The sequence below is a fragment of the Desarmillaria tabescens genome (assembly GCF_030435595.1).
Source record: "Desarmillaria tabescens strain CCBAS 213 chromosome Unknown EV420scaffold_23, whole genome shotgun sequence".
Lineage (NCBI taxonomy): Eukaryota > Fungi > Basidiomycota > Agaricomycetes > Agaricales > Physalacriaceae > Desarmillaria > Desarmillaria tabescens.
The window spans coordinates 600,452-619,904 of record NW_026848322.1 but is presented as its reverse complement, the minus strand read 5'-3'; the positions used below and the strand labels follow the sequence as shown (position 1 = coordinate 619,904).

At 50.1% G+C, this 19,453-nt stretch overlaps 1 protein-coding gene across 1 annotated transcript; it reads right to left on the bottom strand.

Annotated features, from left to right (window-relative positions):
• Window positions 1–12,425: 12,425 nt before the first annotated feature.
• Window positions 12,426–14,375, bottom strand: EV420DRAFT_543832 (uncharacterized protein). Its single transcript, XM_060482529.1, has 5 exons — window positions 13,920–14,375; window positions 13,150–13,870; window positions 13,051–13,095; window positions 12,844–12,996; window positions 12,426–12,791 (listed from the first exon to the last, which is right to left on the bottom strand). The coding sequence occupies exons 1-5, from the start codon at window positions 14,303–14,305 to the stop codon at window positions 12,699–12,701; spliced, it is 1,398 nt and encodes a 465-aa protein (XP_060329490.1). The 5' UTR covers window positions 14,306–14,375; the 3' UTR covers window positions 12,426–12,698.
• Between the last annotated feature and the right edge of the window lie 5,078 nt (window positions 14,376–19,453).

The following is a 19,453-nucleotide window of genomic DNA, read 5'->3' as shown; positions in this document are numbered from 1 at the left end:
TCGGCGCTTCTTTTATCTAGGGCGACATAACATCTGGGACTGCTATTCAGTTAACGGACGTAAAACGTACCTACCGTAGGGGGTATAAAGGTTCCCTGAAGGCTGCACATCCCATACGAACTTCAAGCCTTTCAACCGCATGTTTCCTAGCGCCGACCACGGAGAAGCCGAAGAGTACCTTTGGGGTTGGAAATGGAGGTCGTCGTACTGGTTCATAACGTTTGTGATATGCTAGGTGCAGTCTTTATCGCATCTCTGAATGTGAGCTCACGTTTTGTTACAACACAGGCTCCGTCGTAGACGTTCTTACTTTTGCTTTGAGTATACCCGTGGTCCCTTTCCAGCTCAAGGCCCTCGGTTACAAGGACGTCGCTTCTCTGAATGGGTGGCTTCTTTTCGCATATGTATGACCCTTTTCCTTTCTTTATTAGCTAAGCCTGATTTGAACCTGTTGCTAGAGTGCAGGCGGTATCATAGGTACGTTGTCACTAACTTTTGCAAGTGATCTGACTGGAAATACTGATTTTACAGCTTCTGTTCCCGTTGCTCTATGGTCTGGAGCGTACAACACGCAAAGGCTTCCCTACGTTACCGGTGTCTTGATGCTCATAGTTTCCCAAATCATGTTCATGGAGGCGCCTTCTTACTGTTAGCCACTAACTCTAATCGACTTAGATCAACCTAGGATCGCCACTCGCACTTCGGTGGACGATACGCTGGGAGGTCAAAGGGAATGATAGAGAGCCAGCGACGAACTAGATAGTTCGCGAAGTCGTGAGCTTTGAGGTTAGGTAGATTAAACCTTAGCCGAAGCTGGGGTTCAGACCAGCCGAGGCTCTACTTAAATACACGTTGAGTAGACTAAAAATAGTACTGTGAGAATGTCTGATCAGAACCGCAGCATAGGATAAGCATGAATGCGTAAGAAAAGAAAAAGATAAGAATAAACCATAACATTACCCCCTCTCTAAGACTCGTTCATCCCGAATGAGTCCTCGGTCTCCTCTCCACTTTGTTCCGACTGACTGTAAAAGGATAAGACGCTATCATCATCGTTGTCATCATCTTCGCTATTGAAGTCCCAATTTTCGTAGATTCGTTGTAAGTTTTCAAGGTCTAGCTCGGAGTCTTCATCGTCTGAGGTTTCTTTTACCAACGGTATTCCCTTTGCTTCCTCTGCAGTAACTTCGCGCAGCGCCATCGACGACTGTGAGTCGGAGTGTCTTGGATTGGTGCATTCCGAGGAGTAAACGGTTTCGATGTCCGTGACGCATGGGGTATCTGGATTGTGATAGACCATCCCAACGCCCGGGGGTATTTTGTCGTCTCTCCCGACCATTTTTCCATGTTTGTCAACCTCCCAATGAATCCTTTGGAGGTGTGCTTCGTACTCGTTTACGAGTTCTTCTGCGTTGGCCATGTCTGAGCATTTGACCCAGGAGTTCTCCTCCCTCGGATATCCTTTCCACTTTACGAGATATTCGGTTATGGTATGACGGGTTCGTCCACGACCTATGTTTTTGTCTCGTTGCTCTACGATTTCCTCAATCTCGTACTCCTCTTCATCGTCGATTAACTCTGGAGGTGGTCGTTCGGGGCGTGGTTGATTCGGAAAAACAGGAGCCACGTAAGGGGTTAGGAGCGATTCATTAAAACGGTTGTGAATTTTCCACTTGACCGGTAATTTTAGCTCATAAGCTGAGGCCCCCTTTTTTGCAACGATAGTGAAGGGCCCCACCCGACGGTCCCCGAGCTTCTTCGTAGGGTGAGGGAGACTTAGGTTGGTTGTGTCTAACCATACCTTGTCCCCTGGCTGATATTCCATGGCCTGGCCTTTGCACTTATCGTAAGCCTTTTTCATCGACTCCGCTGCTTTTTCTAGGGATATTTTCGTCTCCTTCTGCGCTTTCTCGATCTCCGTTACCAACTTTGCTGCCGCTGGGACTATGGTCGGTTTTCGTGATGTGGTGATGACCTGTCCATCTCTCCCAAACACTACCTTGTATGGGGAGTACCCAGTAGACGAATGTTGGCGATTATTGTGGGTGAAGGCTGCTAAGGGCAACCACTCACTCCAGTCATCCTGTCGATCATTGACAAACATCTTTAGGTATTTCTCAATCTCCTGATTTACCCTTTCCGTCTGCCCATCCGTCTGTGGGTGGTACGCGGTGGAGGGGTTCCCTTCGACGTGAATGAGGGTATAAAACTCCTTCATGAACTTGGAGACGAAGATGGAACTGCGATCCGAGATGACCTTTTCGGGCATTACTCCATAGGGTACATAGACGTAGTCCCTCAAGATTTTGGCGAATCCGAGGGAAGTGAGCTCTTCAGTACACGCGATGGGGATGATGGTCTTGGAGAAGCGATCGACGATGACCAAGATGGAGTCAAAACCCTTTGAATTTGGTAGTTTAGTGATCATATCTACCGAAATGTGGGTCCAGGGGCGAACTGGGACCTCATTAGGATGCAGGGGTGCTTTCTTGGGACGACGGTCCGCCTTGGTGCGTTGACAGGTATCGCAACCTTTCACATAGGCTTCCACGTCTCTACGTATCCATGGCCACCAGTAATCTCGGAGTATTAGCTCCTTGGTCTTCTCAACACCCGGATGTCCAGCAGTGGCGTGATCATGCTTAAGGGCAATGATCTGTCCTCGTAGTTCCCGGTCGGCAGGTACATAGATTCGTCCGTCATACCATAAAAGGTCTTGATTGCGAGAAATGCCTTTTTCATGGTTTAAGGAGTCTGAGATTCCCCTGTCCCAATGACGAGGATCGTGGGTCGCCACTTTGATCCGCTCATGTAATTCCTCGGCGGTGGGCATGATTAGGGCTCGGAAATGCTCGGGTTTGAGTACTACCATGTCTCGGTTGTCTTCTTTGCCCTGATCGTGGTCCGCCCTTCTCGACAGGAGATCCGCCTTGCGATTCTGGGCCCCAGGTTTGTGATGTAAGGTGAATTGGTATTCCTCCAACTCCGTTACCCACCGCGCCTGTCGGCGGTTGAGCTTCTGGGGTTTGCGGAAATACTGAAGATTGGAATGGTCCGTCCAAATCTCAAAATCCTCCCTTGCTCCCATGAGATACTGGCGCCACTCCTCCAGAGCGATCATGATGGCCAGGAGTTCCTTGTCATAGATCTCGTAGTTTCGTTCGGTAGCCGAGAGCGCCTTGGAAAGGAAGGCTACTGGCCGCCATTTCTCGTCCTGCCATTGCGAGAGTACCGCACCGACTGCCCCTTCACTAGAATCTGCCTCCACTCGAAATCGTCCTTCGTCTAATGGAATAGCGAGTACCACATCCTCGCGGAACAGCTCCTTGAGTTTGTCAAACGCCCTTTGCTGAGCTTCCCCCCACCTCCACTCCTGTTTCCCGGTGAGTGAAGTGAGCGGTTTGACATGCTTACTATAGTCACGAATAAATCGCCGGTAGAAGTTGCAAAACCCGAGGAAGGACTGTAGTTCTTGTTTCCGACGGGGGACAGGCCATTCGAGTAACCCGGCAATTTTTACTGGATCCATGCGTATCTTTCCTTCGCTGATAATGACCCCTAAATACTCGGTCTCCTCCACTTCGAATTCACACTTCTCCACTTTGAGGAACAACTTGTTTTCGCGGAGAACCTGCAGCACCTTGCGTACTATGCGTCGATGCTCTGCCTTGGTCTTCGAGGCGATAAGGATGTCATCCAGATAGACCAACACCTCACCAGCCGCTATGAGATCCTTGAAAATATCGTTCATCATCCACTGAAATGTAGCGGGGGAGTTCGTAAGCCCGAAGAACATCACCAGGGGTTCGTAGAGCCCACGATTGGTTCGAAAGGCGGCTTTCCACTCGTCCCCTTGCTTAACCCTCACATTGTTGTAGCCCCAGCGCACGTCCAGCTTGGTGAAGTACTTGGCCTTCTTCAACCGGTCCATCAATTCTCCTATAAGCGGCAGCGGATAACGATTCTTGATGGTCATCTCGTTTAGCTTGCGGTAGTCCTGGACGGGACGCAACTTGCCATCCTTCTTTTTAACAAAGAAGAACGGGGAAGCCATAGGAGACTTCGAGGGTCGAATTCGGCCGGTGGACAGGTTCTCGTCTAAGAACTTGTCTAATTCCTCCTGCTCATCGTGGTTAAGAGGGTAGACTTTACAGTCTAAATTGGCGTTGGCATTGGGGATTAGCTCAATAGCATGATCCCAAGGTTTACGAGGCGGTAATTCATCGAAATTTTCTTTGTCGAAGACGTCCTTGAACTCCCGATATTCCTTGGGCACTATTTCTTCGAAAGTCTTAGCAACCTTTTTGGCGTGGGCTTGGGCTGCCAACTCGTTGGACCTCGTCCCCATAGCCCGTACATGAAAAGCCTCTTCAAAGTCTATTACTAGGATGGTATCCCCTTCTTCATACTTGTCCCAGCGCGCTGAGGGATCGGTGTCGGGGAGGGAAAAGGGGATTTTTCTGCACATGCACCGGGCCAAGGTAACCGCCCCGGTGTCCCAGTCAATGAGGGGGTTATGACGTTGTAACCAGTCATGCCCTAGGAACAAAGGGGTGGAGCCTAGATCGACTACGGCTAGTTCGATCCGTTCCACATGATCTCCGATACGTAATCTCACTTCGGCATATTCCGTGATGTCTCCTCCCTTGTTTCTGGTGCCGTCGGCATTATAGACTGGCATGGGACGAGCGGCCTTTTTGAGGTTGAGGCTATGCTCTTGGGCCCAGGCTCGGTCGATGGAACTTCCCGTTGCCCCGCTGTCCACTAAGGCGCTTACGGCATGAGTCTCTCGGGTGTCAAGCGTTTCCAATTGTACTTTTATCGAGACGTTTCGTCCCTTCCTTCCTCGTATATACATCGGGGGCTTCTGTAGATCTTCCATCCATTGCCACCTTTCCCTCGCTTGGGCGGCCGTCTCCGTCTGTTCCTCCAACTGATAACACAACTGATTAGTTACTTCCTCCTTCCGTCGTGGATGCACCCATCCGTTGAGGACGGCTCGGGCCGCCTCGTCCCCTCGCGCGAGGCGTAAAGCTCTGCGGGTCCACAAAATGCCATGGGGCTCGTAGTACATTTCCACAATAACCTTCTTGTCGTTCGGGGTTGCGGTGAGCGAGAAGGCAGGAGAGGGTGTCCGCTTCAGGGTCGTAACCGGGATATCGGATCGTAAATGGGCTTCTTCATCTTCTACTTCCTCCAAAGAGACTGAAGGGGTCTTCCCTCGAAGTGGCATTTGGTCACCGGGACGAGAAAGGTCCTGAGGTGGCACTTGGGCGCCTTTGGTAGTCGAGGTGGTGGAGGAGGGCTCGCTGCCCTGTGTTTGGCCCTGGCCTCGGGCACTTGTGCACGACGTTGTAACCTCCACCGTGGATCCGTACTTACTGCTCCTCCTGGACCCGGCGGTACTTCGGGCTACCCTTCGTGGGGGCACACATATTGGCTCGCCCGTCCGGTCCTCACTTTTGGTCGTTTGGGTGATTACTGGGTGAGGGTGGTCGTCCGGGTTCACGGCCTCAGCTGCTTTTCCGACGCATCCTGCTGGAACAGACGGCTCCACAGGCAAAGACGCAGACCCAGCAGGCTGGGTTGTCGGCCTTTCTCCCTCTCCGGGGCGACCTCCCCACGTCTGGGGTGCAGTCTGTTCTCGGCCTAGGGGGTTCTGCCCTCGAGGGGCTTTCCCTGTACGGTCGAGCGGGCGTTCCTGAGCTCGGATGGCCCCTTGGGGTTCAGTGCCCTCTACAGACCGCAGAGGGCGGTGGAAATCCCCTCCTACGCCGTAGGTGTTTTGCGACTCTTCATCCTTAGTTTCTTCAATGGGTAGCGCAGCAAACATATTGGTATATTGTTCAAACGGAGTACCTACATACGTAGTATAAGTCCGACTAGAATTACATGAGGGCGTACCAATGGAAACTAAGTCCTTTGCCGACGTTGTCGAATCGCTCATTTCGACGCCGGCTGGTCTTTTGACGACTTATCGTCCTTGACCTCCTCGATCTTCGTCTCCTTCCCGTTCTCCTCCTTCTCTGCCTCTTCGAGTAACTGGCGTAAACGTTGGACGTTGGGTTTCTTGCGAGGTGGGAGTTTGACGGGAAGCCACTTCGACTTGTCCGTCGGGCATTTATGGTCCCGGCTCCATCCGGTATTGCCGCACTTGAAGCATCGTTTGTCGCTTCGCAACTTATCGATCTCCATCGGCTGACCGGCACCTCCGTAGGTTGTTCCCGTGGCATCCTTTTTGTTGCCACTAGAACCATGCCCCCCGCCCTTCTGCGATGATTGGTTTTGGTTGCCTCGACCAGAGCCGCTGCTCTGGGAGGACTTACTGCCCAGTCCTTGGGCCACTCCGTATCGGTAATTGGCGTCGATCCTCAAGACTCGCGCCTTCCATTCAGCATAGGTTGTGAGGCGCTCGTTGTCCCCATGCATAACCGTGTTGCGTACCGTCGGCCTAATTGCTGCTTCCACCGCTTCAAACATCTGCTTCTCGTCTCCGAATTCTTCGCACTTGTGAGCTAGTCGTTCGAACTTCGCGAAGAATTCGACTGCTGACTTGAAGTCCGACTGTCGGATCTTCTTCCACTCGGCCTTCCATATGGTTAACTCCGCTACTTCGCGGAACTCGCGCGTAAGATCGCTGGAGAATTCCGCCCAGGTGGGGAACCTCCAGTGACCTTGCGGGTCCCGGTATCGATAGTATTGGTCCACCCACCATTGCTGTGCGTCCCCTCATAAGTACCCCTGCGCGAACGTAATGCGGTAGGGATTATGTCCCTGATCGTTCATCGTGTAATACATGGGGAATACCACGAAGTATACCTCGCAGTGATGCAGGAACCGCGTAATGTCCGAGGAAACCCCAGTAAAGTACTCGGGCTGAGTAACCAACTTGGGTTTGACATCATTCCACGGATTGTTAACCGCTCCCGGCGCGAGTTGCCAGGGAGGGATCGGATCTGGTGGAGATGGCACGTGCGGGGGTGCCGGTGGCTTCGGGGGTCGCGAAAGCGACTGCAGATGTCTGTTGTCCCCAGGCGGGGGGTACCCTCCTAGGTTCTGGGGAGCGTAGGGGTCTTGTGGCGGTCCCGTGGGTGGTACCGGCGGCACCGTGGACCCCTTGCCTTTATCCGGCTGAGAGGGTCCTGCCCCCAGGTCCTCGAATTCCTCATCATTGCCCCCTGCCCCTCCGAAGAACCCTTCGGGGAAGAAGTCCGAGGGGTCGACTGGAGGTGGCATCGGCGTAGGGCGCTTGTAGGCTTGGCACCCCTGCCTTGGGTCCTCTGGGTGTACTTGGTTCCATACCCCTGCCGCTCTATGCCAAGTTTCCACTTCAAGGATGTTTTTCATTAGATAGATGTCGCCTATGCTTCGGGTGTGTCTATAGTCTTCTCCCGCCTCCGTGAATAACCACTGCAGATCCTTCTCCATGTCCTCCATCATGATTTCGTACAGGCCATGCCAAAGTAGGAGGTCGAAGATGGCGGGCCTCGGGGTGGGTCCATTAAGAAGGACCTGCCTCACCGCCGCCATTACTGTCGGCTCGAGGGTCCGGTTCGGGGGCCGACTCAGCATCCTTTGCCTCCTGCCTCTCTCGGGCGAGGCGGTCGATCCGCGCATTTCGTCTCTGCCTCTCGAGGTCTGAGTCCCAGTCGGTGAGTTCCGCCTCGTAGGCGGCCCAGGCTCTGGCCCTTCTCTGTAGGTCGGCCCCGGCGTGTCGTACAGCGCCAGAGTATCTAACGGCGGCTGCTCGTATTCAGTTTCCAACCTCGAGGGGAGTGGCATCTGGCTCGAGGGGTAGGTCCCACCAACCGGTGGGTCCCTGGAGGGCGTCCTCTTTGGCGTGACGTATGCGTGCGTCGTGCGCTCTTCCTCGGTCCATTCGGGCCTGGACTTCTGGGGACTCCCGGGCATCTCCTGGGAGTCCGAGGGACTCGACGTACATGTGATAAAGGAGAGGCCAGGGGCGTTGTGCAGCAGGGACAGGGTCAGCGAAGGCTCGCGCTTGTACCGACGGCTCCCAGTTGGAGACTCCGGCGAGTCGCTCGGAAACGGTAATTGTTCCAAGTTCTTCGGAGTCGAGCTCGCCATACTCGCCCCAAAGCTCCCCATCCGTCGGCTCGTGCACGGGGATGGCGGGAGTGGTCGGGATCGTTTCGGACCGGTCAGAGACTGCATCGGACTCCGATCTGGGCGAGACTCCGGCCACAGGAGTTTCTTCCCTTGGGTCGGCGTAGACCCAGCTGGTACGGGGGTACCAGGCGACTGGCTCTCCCCTATCGGTTGGCCAGGAGCCTGAAACAGGCTGTGGCTCAGTTGCACGGGTGGTAGCCGCGGAGGCTCCGAGGCCAAGCTCTCCAGGGTCGTCGTAAAAGTCATCTCTAGCCTTTCCCTTTCCGTACCTCTTCCACTCTGACTCTGCGTCCGTCCACCGGTTCTGGGAGCGTCCGCTCCAGTTGTCTCCGGTATAGGTTGCATCTTCCTCCTCGTTCGGGTAGAGGTCACCGAGGAGGTTTTCGAGTCTGATTCTTTCGAGGTCGGTGAGCTCGTCGCCTTCAAACTCGGTGTCAGAGCCTTCTTGGCTCTCGACCAGATGCCCGGTGCCTTGTCCTCGGGCTCCGTCGGTGCTTGACTCGCCTTGGACTGGAGACTGATCGAAGAGGCTTGGTACGGGCGAGTCTCCTCTGTCGAGGAGTACCCCCCGGGTATCGGTGATGTCGACAGAGTCGTCTGACTCGGCGGTGGCGCTTCTGTAGGAGTCGGTGCTCGGCTCTGAGGATCCCGAGCTGGATCGCGACGATGTGTAAAGGGACCCTCCAGGTCCTCTGGGTGTGATGGGTCGGCCATCGTGAAGAATTTGCTGAGAGGCCGTGGGAATGAAGATTACGGGCGGCGGGTAGGCTGGGGTGGCCGGGACGTAGTGGAAAGGTAGCTGTGCTCGTACTCGTCTCTGCTGGCGACAGCACCGGTGGATGTAGTACAAGGAGGTGAACAAGAAATAGGTTATAAAAAGCACGGAGATGACTGGAATGGCGTCGGATAAGGGCATCCGTCCGTTGGCTTATTTTCTGAGTGGGTCGACGATAAGAACGGACCATACGACGGTCAGTGCGATAATGGTTAATGCGGCGAGGGTCGCGATAATCAGGTTGAGGTCGGTCTCGTAACTAGGACCGGTCATCAACGGGATTTCGTCGTCGAAGGATGGGTCAGTCAGTGCCAGCAGGATGACTGCCAACAGTGAAGCTAACTTTAATGCTAGGGGAAAGGGTTTCGTGGTGCCTTCAGATAAGGGGAAAGTATCCTCCGTACAAAGCAACTAGCAGCCCTGCTAGGAGCGGTGCGGCGATACAGACTCTAATGAGAGCAAGGGTGAGTAGAACAGTTACTAGAACTGCAAAGATAGGGTCGTTAACGATGTAGGGAATAATCCAGGCGATGACGGTGGCCTGAAGCAGTAAGTCGAAGGGTGTAACCCAAAGGACCACTGCTATCAGGAAGTGTATCGGACGAATTTTGGTAGGGGGTGCTGAACCTTTGGTCCACTCGCGATGCGCTAACAGTCACGGAACTGTCCTCGCGAACGCAAAGCGACGACCTCTCTGGTCAAGCAGGGGGTATTCAATCTAAAAGGTAGATAGCACTGACGAAGCGTCAAAGTGCTGCTAGCAACCATTTCGGTTTAACTAGGGAATATAATGGTATGGCATTGGGCAGTGTTCTTTCTCTGAAGTTGCGCTGGGCAACGGTGTGTCGAGCTTCGGCTAAATGTTAGCCACTAACTCTAATCGACTTAGATCAACCTAGGATCGCCACTCGCACTTCGGTGGACGATACGCTGGGAGGTCAAAGGGAATGATAGAGAGCTAGCGACGAACTAGATAGTTCGTGAAGTCGTGAGCTTTGAGGTTAGGTAGATTAAACCTTAGCCGAAGCTGGGGTTCAGACCAGCTGAGGCTCTACTTAAATACACGTTGAGTAGACTAAAAATAGTACTGTGAGAATGTCTGATCAGAACTGCAGCATAGGATAAGCATGAATGCATAAGAAAAGAAAAAGATAAGAATAAACCGTAACACTTACTGGGTCATGTGTTTTGCGCGGTGTCTTCAGGGCACAGGAAACTATACAAGGTTGGTTGTTGGTTCAGCTCTTTTGTAAGCCATAGTACATGGATATCGCGTCTACAACGTATGCTCATATCTAACCTCCTAGGTGTGATTGCAGTTCTTCCAGAGTTGTTGGTAATATGTCGCCTACACTGGCCTCTTACTAATTCTCATGGTGGCAGGACAACTTGACATTGTGATGTCCGGTGTACTCCTTGGGTCCGCATCCAACATTTTTCTTCCCTTAAGTAATCAAGCACCAACTATTCTTTAGTCTGCTTACTGGAACCCCAATAGCCGGGCCGTTATACGCCCGTTTCGGTCTTCGTGGCCCATTCATTTTTGGCATCATAGTTCCCTTGCCCGACCTAGTCTTTAGGCTCCTCATCACCGGCGCATCCACGCCCCCGCCGTCCTCAGTAATATTGGATCATATACCGTTAGAGGGGAAGGAATTAGATAACAAGGAGATTGGAGTTACAGTTCAATCGGACGAAGCTAGAGTGTCGTTCGTGCGAAGTTTTCGTCTTCTGCTCAAATCACACCGCGTTCTAGGGGCAGCATGCGTCTCGGCTATAATCGCGTTCATTGTTCTGCCCTTCTTCTGTTCCGGTCTACAACGTCTGACTTGTTTTTCACAGTATATTGGAGGGCATGTTGAATACCGTCTTATCTTCTCATCTCAACAGTGTCTGGGGCTTGGATGCTTCAAAAGTTGGCCTTGTTCTTTTGGCTTCTATTATTCCCACTATCTTTGGTGCACAAAACAAGTTCAACTGTATCATGATTTTCAATGACCCACAATGTTTGTTCAGCCCCGCCGATTTCAGGCTGGCTCGCAGATCGCTTTGGTGTTTCGATAGTTATCATGGTTACTCTAATTTCCGTCATGCCGGGGTACTTCATGATGATCCTGGATGTGCATCTGGCGCTACTTATCGCAGCTTATGCCTGTGCAAGTGAGTACTAGTCGTTTCCCCCTGCTTCTGCATGTGCTAAAGAGATAACGCTAGCCCTTTTCACCTATGGACTTGCGACTTTGGTACTTACGGAGGGTGCATTTATCACACGTACAGCTGATAGCGTTGGCTATATGTGAACCTTGGATTGCTTTGCACCCCGTATTAAATCGCATCGACCCAGATGCACATGTCTATGCGCTTAGCAATCTGGCATATGAGATCGGATCCTCAGGTCTGTTATTCTTTACTACCTCCTGTGGGCGGTCAGGTTGGTACATGAATTTTTGTGGAGCGTGTGATTTGGTAACGTTTCTTCCTTTCTAGATGTACGATAATATTGCTGAAGGATGGACGGCGTTTGATGGCTGTGGGGTTACTTGCTCTTTGTATGGTCGTGGCGCTCTTCGTTGGGGGGGAACCCATCAGGCGAAGCATCTTGCGGTGCATTAGATGTTTATAAATACAGACACCATACCAATACATATTGAAGTCATGACGAGAGAGGAAAACAGAAACATTGATATTCTTGTTAGAAGTATTAAACATGGATGTTAGGTTCTAGCAAAGGAGTTGTGATCAGCAACGACAGCAGCCTGGGCAATGGAAGATGATGAATTCTCACCAAAGAGTTTGTGTGACTGCCACATGAGGCTGCTTGTAATCAATTTCTTTGTCTGCCACCCGTAACGCTCATATTGGCATTGCTACTGTACAGTCACGTACAGTAAACCGAGAAGTGTTTTGATAATATTAGTATGGGTGGAAGAATCGCTGTCTTTGGAGCCGACGCCGGGATAGCTTTGTACGAAGTCTTCAGGGGAATGGATGTAGCCACGTCTGACTGAGAATATGGCCGTGAAAAGGTACCCGGAAGGTACTGAATATGATCTTCTGGGACACCGAGAACTTTGATCAGATATTTGGCCATTTCTATTGCATCCGATACATAACCACGTGGCGGGCGGAAGGAAGTTGATTTTATTAGTCGTCGTGACTCCTTAACTGAAACGTAACGATGTCCGTACTACAGAGAGGTATCTGCTTGTCAGATTGTAACCTGAATCGATAGTAAGATGAGAAACTGCTACGGGACCGAACCTATCCCATGCTCTGCCACTTTGGTCAAGCCCCCTCGTGAGTACTTCCTCACGGCCTCGGCGACGGGAAGGTGAAGAAGGCAAGAAAAAGGAGGAAAAGAAGAAAAACAAGGTGAGAACAATAACGCATGGAACCGATGAGAAGTGAAAGGAAGGGTTCAAGAAGACACGATTGGCGCAATAGAGCAGTATCCCGGGGGGATCAATATAGTGGGATGGATTTCCATAATGCGAACATGTCATGCACAAAACAGGTCGGTTCCACGAGCTCTTTATTTTCAACCAGTCGATGAAGAAGAATTTTGGGAGGGCACGATCCCATCAGAGCAGGATAGGTGATCCGGATGATATTGAGAAAGGACGTTCGGCGCTCCCCACATGCGTCATGGGGGCATATGAATAGGACGTGAATGACATCCTCAATGTCATCATGTCACATTCTGCAGTGTCTCCACTGGTGAGTGAGGCCAACCCATTTACCTCTTTCGATAGCGAGATCATGCGTGCCGGTAAGAGCCTGTGTGAGGGCAATCCTATGAGAAGGTATGCAGGTAAGAGCGGAAGGTCGCCGAAGTTGAATATGCGTCAATGGCCCAAAGTCGAGATCCATTGTACAGGTGTAAGGGCTAAACCAGTGTTGATTAGTATCAACCTCTATGGTCAGAGATAAACACTCACAATTTGATAAACGTTGCTGGACAGCTTGGCATCCAATGAATCTTTTAATTTGCACCAGAGCTCCTCTTCCGTTAAGTACGTATCCTTCTCGTACTTTTTCATGACGTCCATCCACTCTTTGTCATGCGTGACTGCTATCTCGAGGGAAGGGTCCTATGAGGAATAGTATGTATCAACATGAATTGTTGCCTATGGTTAATTAATTACCTTGCTCAACAAGTATTCATTCATCACCGTCGAAGGATTCAAGACCTAAATGTAAGACTGGTTTCAGTATGTACCGAAAATGGCTGACATAAACCTCACCTGGTTTCCCAGAGGTGGAAATTCAGGTACTTCTGCGATAAACGATCCATGGGAGTCAGCGTTCTCTGCCATCATCCTTCTCTGGTCCGAGTCCGAGTTGTTTGGTACCGTCTTGGAACCAATGAACGAGGAAAGATAAGTCGAAAATCTAGTCTTTCCGTCGCTCGGCGGGTGAGGTACCTTGTTACTATCGAAAGAGGGAAGCCTATCTTCGGGGGAGCCTTTGATGAAATGAGGAACTGCCAACCACGTTTTGCAGAACAATTTTGCTGAAAGCGATATGGTAAAACCCTGTGCGAATATGCACTGGTTCTGAAGACCTATTGGATAAGGGTAAGTGGCGTAAGGATTCGGGAATAAGCCATCCTCCACTCCAGCATCATCGATCCACTCATTTGCAACTTTAACTGTTTCCCCATCCACATTTTCCAAAGTACACTTGAGATAAAACGTGAAAGACCAATCTGTCTTTCTGATGACTGCGTTTCCCCAAGTAGCTGTTTTGTCGCACCCGGTTACAAGATACAAAAAACCGTTTCGCACATTCCGACCCAAGGTTCCGTTGGCATGGTTGTACCATGATACTCCATATTGTCGAGCGTAGTTTTGGAAGAAGGCTTCATTCATAGTCTCATACCTTGTCGAATAATTTGGAAGGTGCAAGATTGCTGTGAGATCCTCTGAGGTACTAACATCAAAGGCCACCCCAGTATCCACAATGCTATCATCAAGATAAGAAAATGAAATAACGAATATGGATATCTACTCACCCAGGAAAACTCTCAGCAGGAACATCTGAAACGTATCTGCAGGATACGTGCTGACTTTTAAGAACATTCCAGAGCTCCGGATAAGCTTGTACCTCTGGTTGGTCCGGTGTAGGGAGAGGTTGAAGGCCAGGAGGTGCATTTCCGACGACTAGGCCATCAGCGTTCCCGAAGATGCTGAAGAGAAAGTCGAAGCCTCCGTCTTTGTTAATGATCCCGACATCTCCAGGCAATATGCCCCGTATCTGGAACTCGTCCGGTGCGAAAGAATCTGGCTCTGGATGCCAAAATGGATAGCCACGGCATTTGTGGATAAACTCCTTGGTGTAGATGACATGGGCAAAAGGATCATTCATGGTTGTGGGATCAAAGTCCGATTCGACTAGCATGTGCTGTTTTCAGAGGAATATATAGGTGTAGGAATCGGAGAAACCCTTGATCGAGATTCGAAACCAATCCAGTAGCAGCAGTTGCGGAGTCCCCGATTCTTTCCTTTTGTATGAAGAAACGGCACACTGTATCCTATGTATTTGTTTAAGCTGAACTATAGAATGTAGCTTGATGGAATGTTGGAAAAGTGGTGGTGCAAAAAGCTCGCTCGGCGGCTGTGCCACCAGCTCGCATTTTGCACAATCTCAATCTAATTTCAGTTGTGATATGTATGCGCGCCCCCATTTGGACTTCTGTCCATCTCTGCAGGTGCATTAGGTCTCGAGAAAGAAAATATTACCCACCACATACCTTCAACTTACCTTGTACCGCAGAAACATTGAACATTGAAGCTTTGACCTCGTGCCTAGGAAGCTGAATACATATTACATTGACCCTAGAGCTACTGATCAAAGTTTTCTGCGATAAATCCAGACCCTAAATGTCCCACCCTAAATGTGTATGTACTCCCTGAGAGCTACACACATCTATCAGCACACATCGCCATCTGTAGCAAGAGCCCGCTACTGTTTCTGACCGGCAGACATAAAGACGGTATTCTCTCATTATATCCAACGTACATCATCGCCAAAACCTGAGCCATGCGATCTTGGTCAGACCGATACCATCGCCTGCGATCAAGTCGCCCTGACCTGATCTGGGCAATCTTTATGGATCTTGGCCGCCAACCACAGGTGTCCCAGACCTTTGACCCCCATATCATCTGTTCTGGGTACGATCAGAGTGTGATCAGGGCACTTCTGTGGTGTTCTATGCGTTCTGCTACGGTCTCGATCGGTATTGCGAGGCTTACTCGCTCGAGTAAGAAAGGCCGGATCCGATAGGAACTGACAGCTCACGGACGGGTAGACATATTGCCGCACACCCTCAGGTTCTCTTGCAGTTGACGTCGCCAATGTATTAGAAAGTAATTTATTAACACAGCGAAATTTTAGACAGTACACTGAGTTATGAGCAGAGAAAGACGAAAGCATCAGATAAGCATACAGGTAAGCAGCAAGCGGAGCGAGAGCGTTAAAGGGAGCAAACGAGTCATACAGCAGTCCATGCACCAGTGAGAGAAGCAAAGTCGGACAGAAACAGGGCCGAGTACCATAGTTGAAGCTAAGTAGAGTCGGAGATTAGCACAACGTCACTAGACTATACGAGCACAACTCACCTCTGAACCATCAAGGCATCGCGTTGGATTCGTTATCGCCAAGTTCTTCATCAGCAGCCGCAGCCACAGCCGCTCGTTCTTTGATGCGTGCTTCGCGGTTCCTCTTCATTATCGATTCGTCGTCGTCATCGTCAACTTCTTCTTGGTCCTCGTCAGTCTTGGGTTTCAAGATCTCGCTATAAAGAGACAATGTTGTAAACCAGAATTGACGAAGGAGTGGAGACGTACGTAGTGTAGAATTCAACAGTTTCTTGCGCCCATGTATCGCCATTTTCATTGATCGAATCCAGGAAAACTCTTGATAACTTGTGGTTATACTGTTCGAGGTTGAAGCCGTCACTCTGATCCCCCCATGTAGTGCAAGACGATAACGCGAATCGTGCCTAGCATAGCGAATGAGGATCATATTGATAACAGATCAAAAACGTACCTGTACAGCAGCATATACAATCATTTCCTCCGACGTGGTCTTGAGGTTCAGCTTTCCTTTGACAGTGCTGTGTAAGTCGGATGCGTCGTGTTCTGCATTCCCTAGAAAAATTGCACGGAATGACTAGAAAGGCTTTAGTACCAGTTACAAATTAAGTGAGGAGCTCAAACCCGAATGCAAGTATGGCCTCGAAAGAGACCCTTACGAGGATCGGAAGGATCGACAAGCCCTGAATCATACAGATACGACGGAAGGTATCGCGTTGTTATCTTGGTCTGCAGCTTAACCATCATCGCACTATTATCAAGGGTAGAGTCAGGGTCATTAAGCAATGAGAAGGAATGAAATCGATACTGAGGATCTTCATCAAACTGATCTAACCAACGCTGAGGGCATAGAAGGCGAGCCGTGTGGATGTGGTTGAATCCACGTTGGTATTTCTTGAGAGTTGGGAGCAGCGTCTCATCGGTAAGGTCCTTGGTTGAAAGACGCATGATGTTATCACTGATTTTTGTCGTATCATCTGAGCGACCACTACGGGCTCCTGCGTTTATCTATCAACAGTCAGCTAGTGTACTTTAGAGGAAAAGACAAATACCGCTGCAAAAATCTCAAAGACTGCCCTCAATGGATCGTCTGACCCCAGGTCCTCTAGTTGACTGACGTGCATCTCGAAACATGGGAAGAGGAATGTCATGATGTGCATATAGGAGTGCATAAATCGGAAATTTCTACACGGTTGTCAGTAATTTATATCAATATATGCACTTGGTACTCACTCTGGCGTCTCAGGTTCCTTCATCTCACTGTCGCTATCGTCCTCAGCCTTTTCCTCCTCATCTTCGGCAAGCAATTCGAGAATCCCCTTAACCATAAATCCGTGGAGTACGATTCCCTGTACATTGGCCCAGGGATGGATAAATCGAGGAATGTTTCTTGACGCGAGCCGGTAGTACTTCTTGAGGGCGGAAAAATTCCTGTATTTTTCGTCAAAGCCAGAACAATGTAGAGAGGAAGGATGACTACTTCACTGATTTAGGAGGAGACAGACCACGAATTGTTGGTGACCTCTTCCTCTTGCCTAGCCTCAGCGAATCTGCATCTTGAATCTCCACATCCTGTTCATCCTCGCTGTCATTCTCGTCCTCATCCTCGGATACTTGTTGTTGGTGGCGGGCGTCAACAGGGTCCTCATCGTCAGAGGACACAACCTTGTGAGAACGGTTGGTCTTGTGCACAGGCTGCCGTGGTGGTGGTGTTGCTATCCTCGGCTGCTTGATAGGCTTTTTTGATTTTTTTTTTGTTGGAAGATGTTGCAGGAGGTAGATGAGTTGTTGTCTTGGCCTTTTTTGCCTTCAGAGGTGCCGGGAGAGGAGCAGGCTTCATGGTTGACTTCGAAGGAGGATGAAGTAAAAGGCAAGAAGGACAAGCGTGACAGTATGTAACGCGTCATGACGCGATTCTTGTAACACGTGATCTCCACCACCACCGCCATCACAGCGCCGACTCGCTCTCAGCTGTGGAGTCCAGTTACCTCTCGTGTTTCTCTCTCTTCCTGCATCTCTCCCTCTATTTCTCATTTTCACTGGGTAACACAACTTTTTATTTGTGGAAATTTAACTAAATCTGTTTTAGGCTATTATGGGAAGATGCTCTTTCTGCAACGCCTCCTTTCACAATGCTGTGGCCTGCAAAAACCATGAGCGAAGGTGCCCAAGGCGAAAGAATGTCCGTATTCGGTCTCGAAAGCATGTCACGTCCCCATCCGATGTGGAGGAGAATCCAAACTCGGAGATGGTGCCAATTTCTGCTGGGACAAGACTGCAGGCAATTCGTGAGCGTCTTTCACCCAAGAGGCGTCGTATCGACCTTAGCAGAGACAACGCACCTGTATGTGATGCCTATGATGTTCATTGTACATCTCCCAGTCTAAATTTTGTTCTAGATACATGAAATTGATGCAACCATGAATGAAACAGCAAGGACCTTGCCGCATACTCCAACTGCAGGACCGTCTAGTTATGCCGCCATTCCAGACGAAGATGAGCAAGTTGCCAGCCCTCCTCCCATCCCTGTCATTTCAGAAGGCCGCCCGAAGCGAAATATCATCCTTCCAAAGCGCCTGCACGATCTATTACCATCTAAACCTACTGGATTTCGCCTATTTGCATCACTGGAGCAAAAACCACCTCTCCCACCTGCCATGCCTCAGCTGTCACCATCCAGGTCACCTTCTCCATCGGCCTCACCACCACCCGAACCCATATATCTCGAGACAGCTCCAAATGAGATGGGTCTTTATCGGTGTTATAAGGAGTGGCCGACTGTTGACCCTACCATGGGAGGTGGTCTCGATGAGGTCTCTGATGCTTCAATATTCACTTCTCATGCCGACCGCCTCGCAAATGCACCTGAGAGCAGTACTGATCCATTTTATCCCTTCCCAAATGCGACTATCTTCCGCCTTTTTTCGTGGTTCTATCAGTCAACATCTAAATCATTGTCAGACGTCACCTCCCTTGTCCGAACCGTTCTACGGGCACCAGATTTTGATCCCGAGCATCTTACCGATAACTTTGATGCTGCGAAGGAGATCAAGGTGCTCGATACTATTGGCGAACAACAAAATTGTCTTCCATTTTCTTTATCTGATGGCTGGCATGAGACTTCGGTAACCATCAAGCTGCCTCAAACTGGTGTTGAACACATCTCTGAGGAGTCTGCTCCCGAGTTCGAAGTCACAGGCGTTTACCACCGGAACCTTTTGGATGTGATTGTATCCGCCTTCCAGAGCACCACTTTCCTTGACTTTCATCTGAAAGGTTTCAAGGAAATGTGGGATCCTGGAAACGATGACCAGCCGGAACGAGTATATGGGGAGGTATATAGTTCAGATATCTTTCTTGAAATGGAAGATGAAGTTCACCTGACACCTGACCCAAACGGATTGGAAACTGTTATTGCGCCATGCATGCTGTACTCGGATTCAACGCATCTTACTAATTTTGGGACAGCCGCACTCTGGCCCATCTACCTGTTGTTCGGCCTACTCTCCAAGTACGTGCGGGCTCGACCAACGTCAGGAGCATCACATCATATTGTGTACATGCCTACCGTTTGTTTTTACCTCATCTTCTGCATTTAAAATACTAATTATATTGAATTATATCAATCAGATTCCGGATAAAATTCAAGATGCCTATCTGAAATACTTTGGACGGCGTGCATCCCCTGCAATCCTAACTTTTCTGAAACGGGAGCTCGTTCATGCTATCTGGGCAAAGCTTCTTTCACCAGAATTCATGGATGCGTATATAAATGGGGTTGTAATCTTCTGCGCTGATAATATTTACCGCCGTGTATACCCTCGCTTTTTTCTATACTCAGCTGACTACCCTGAAAAGTATGTTAGTATTAGTTTCTATTATTACATTCTAATTCATCCATTTTACAGAGTCCTACTCGCAAGTATTAAGTCAATGGCTGAATTTCTATGCC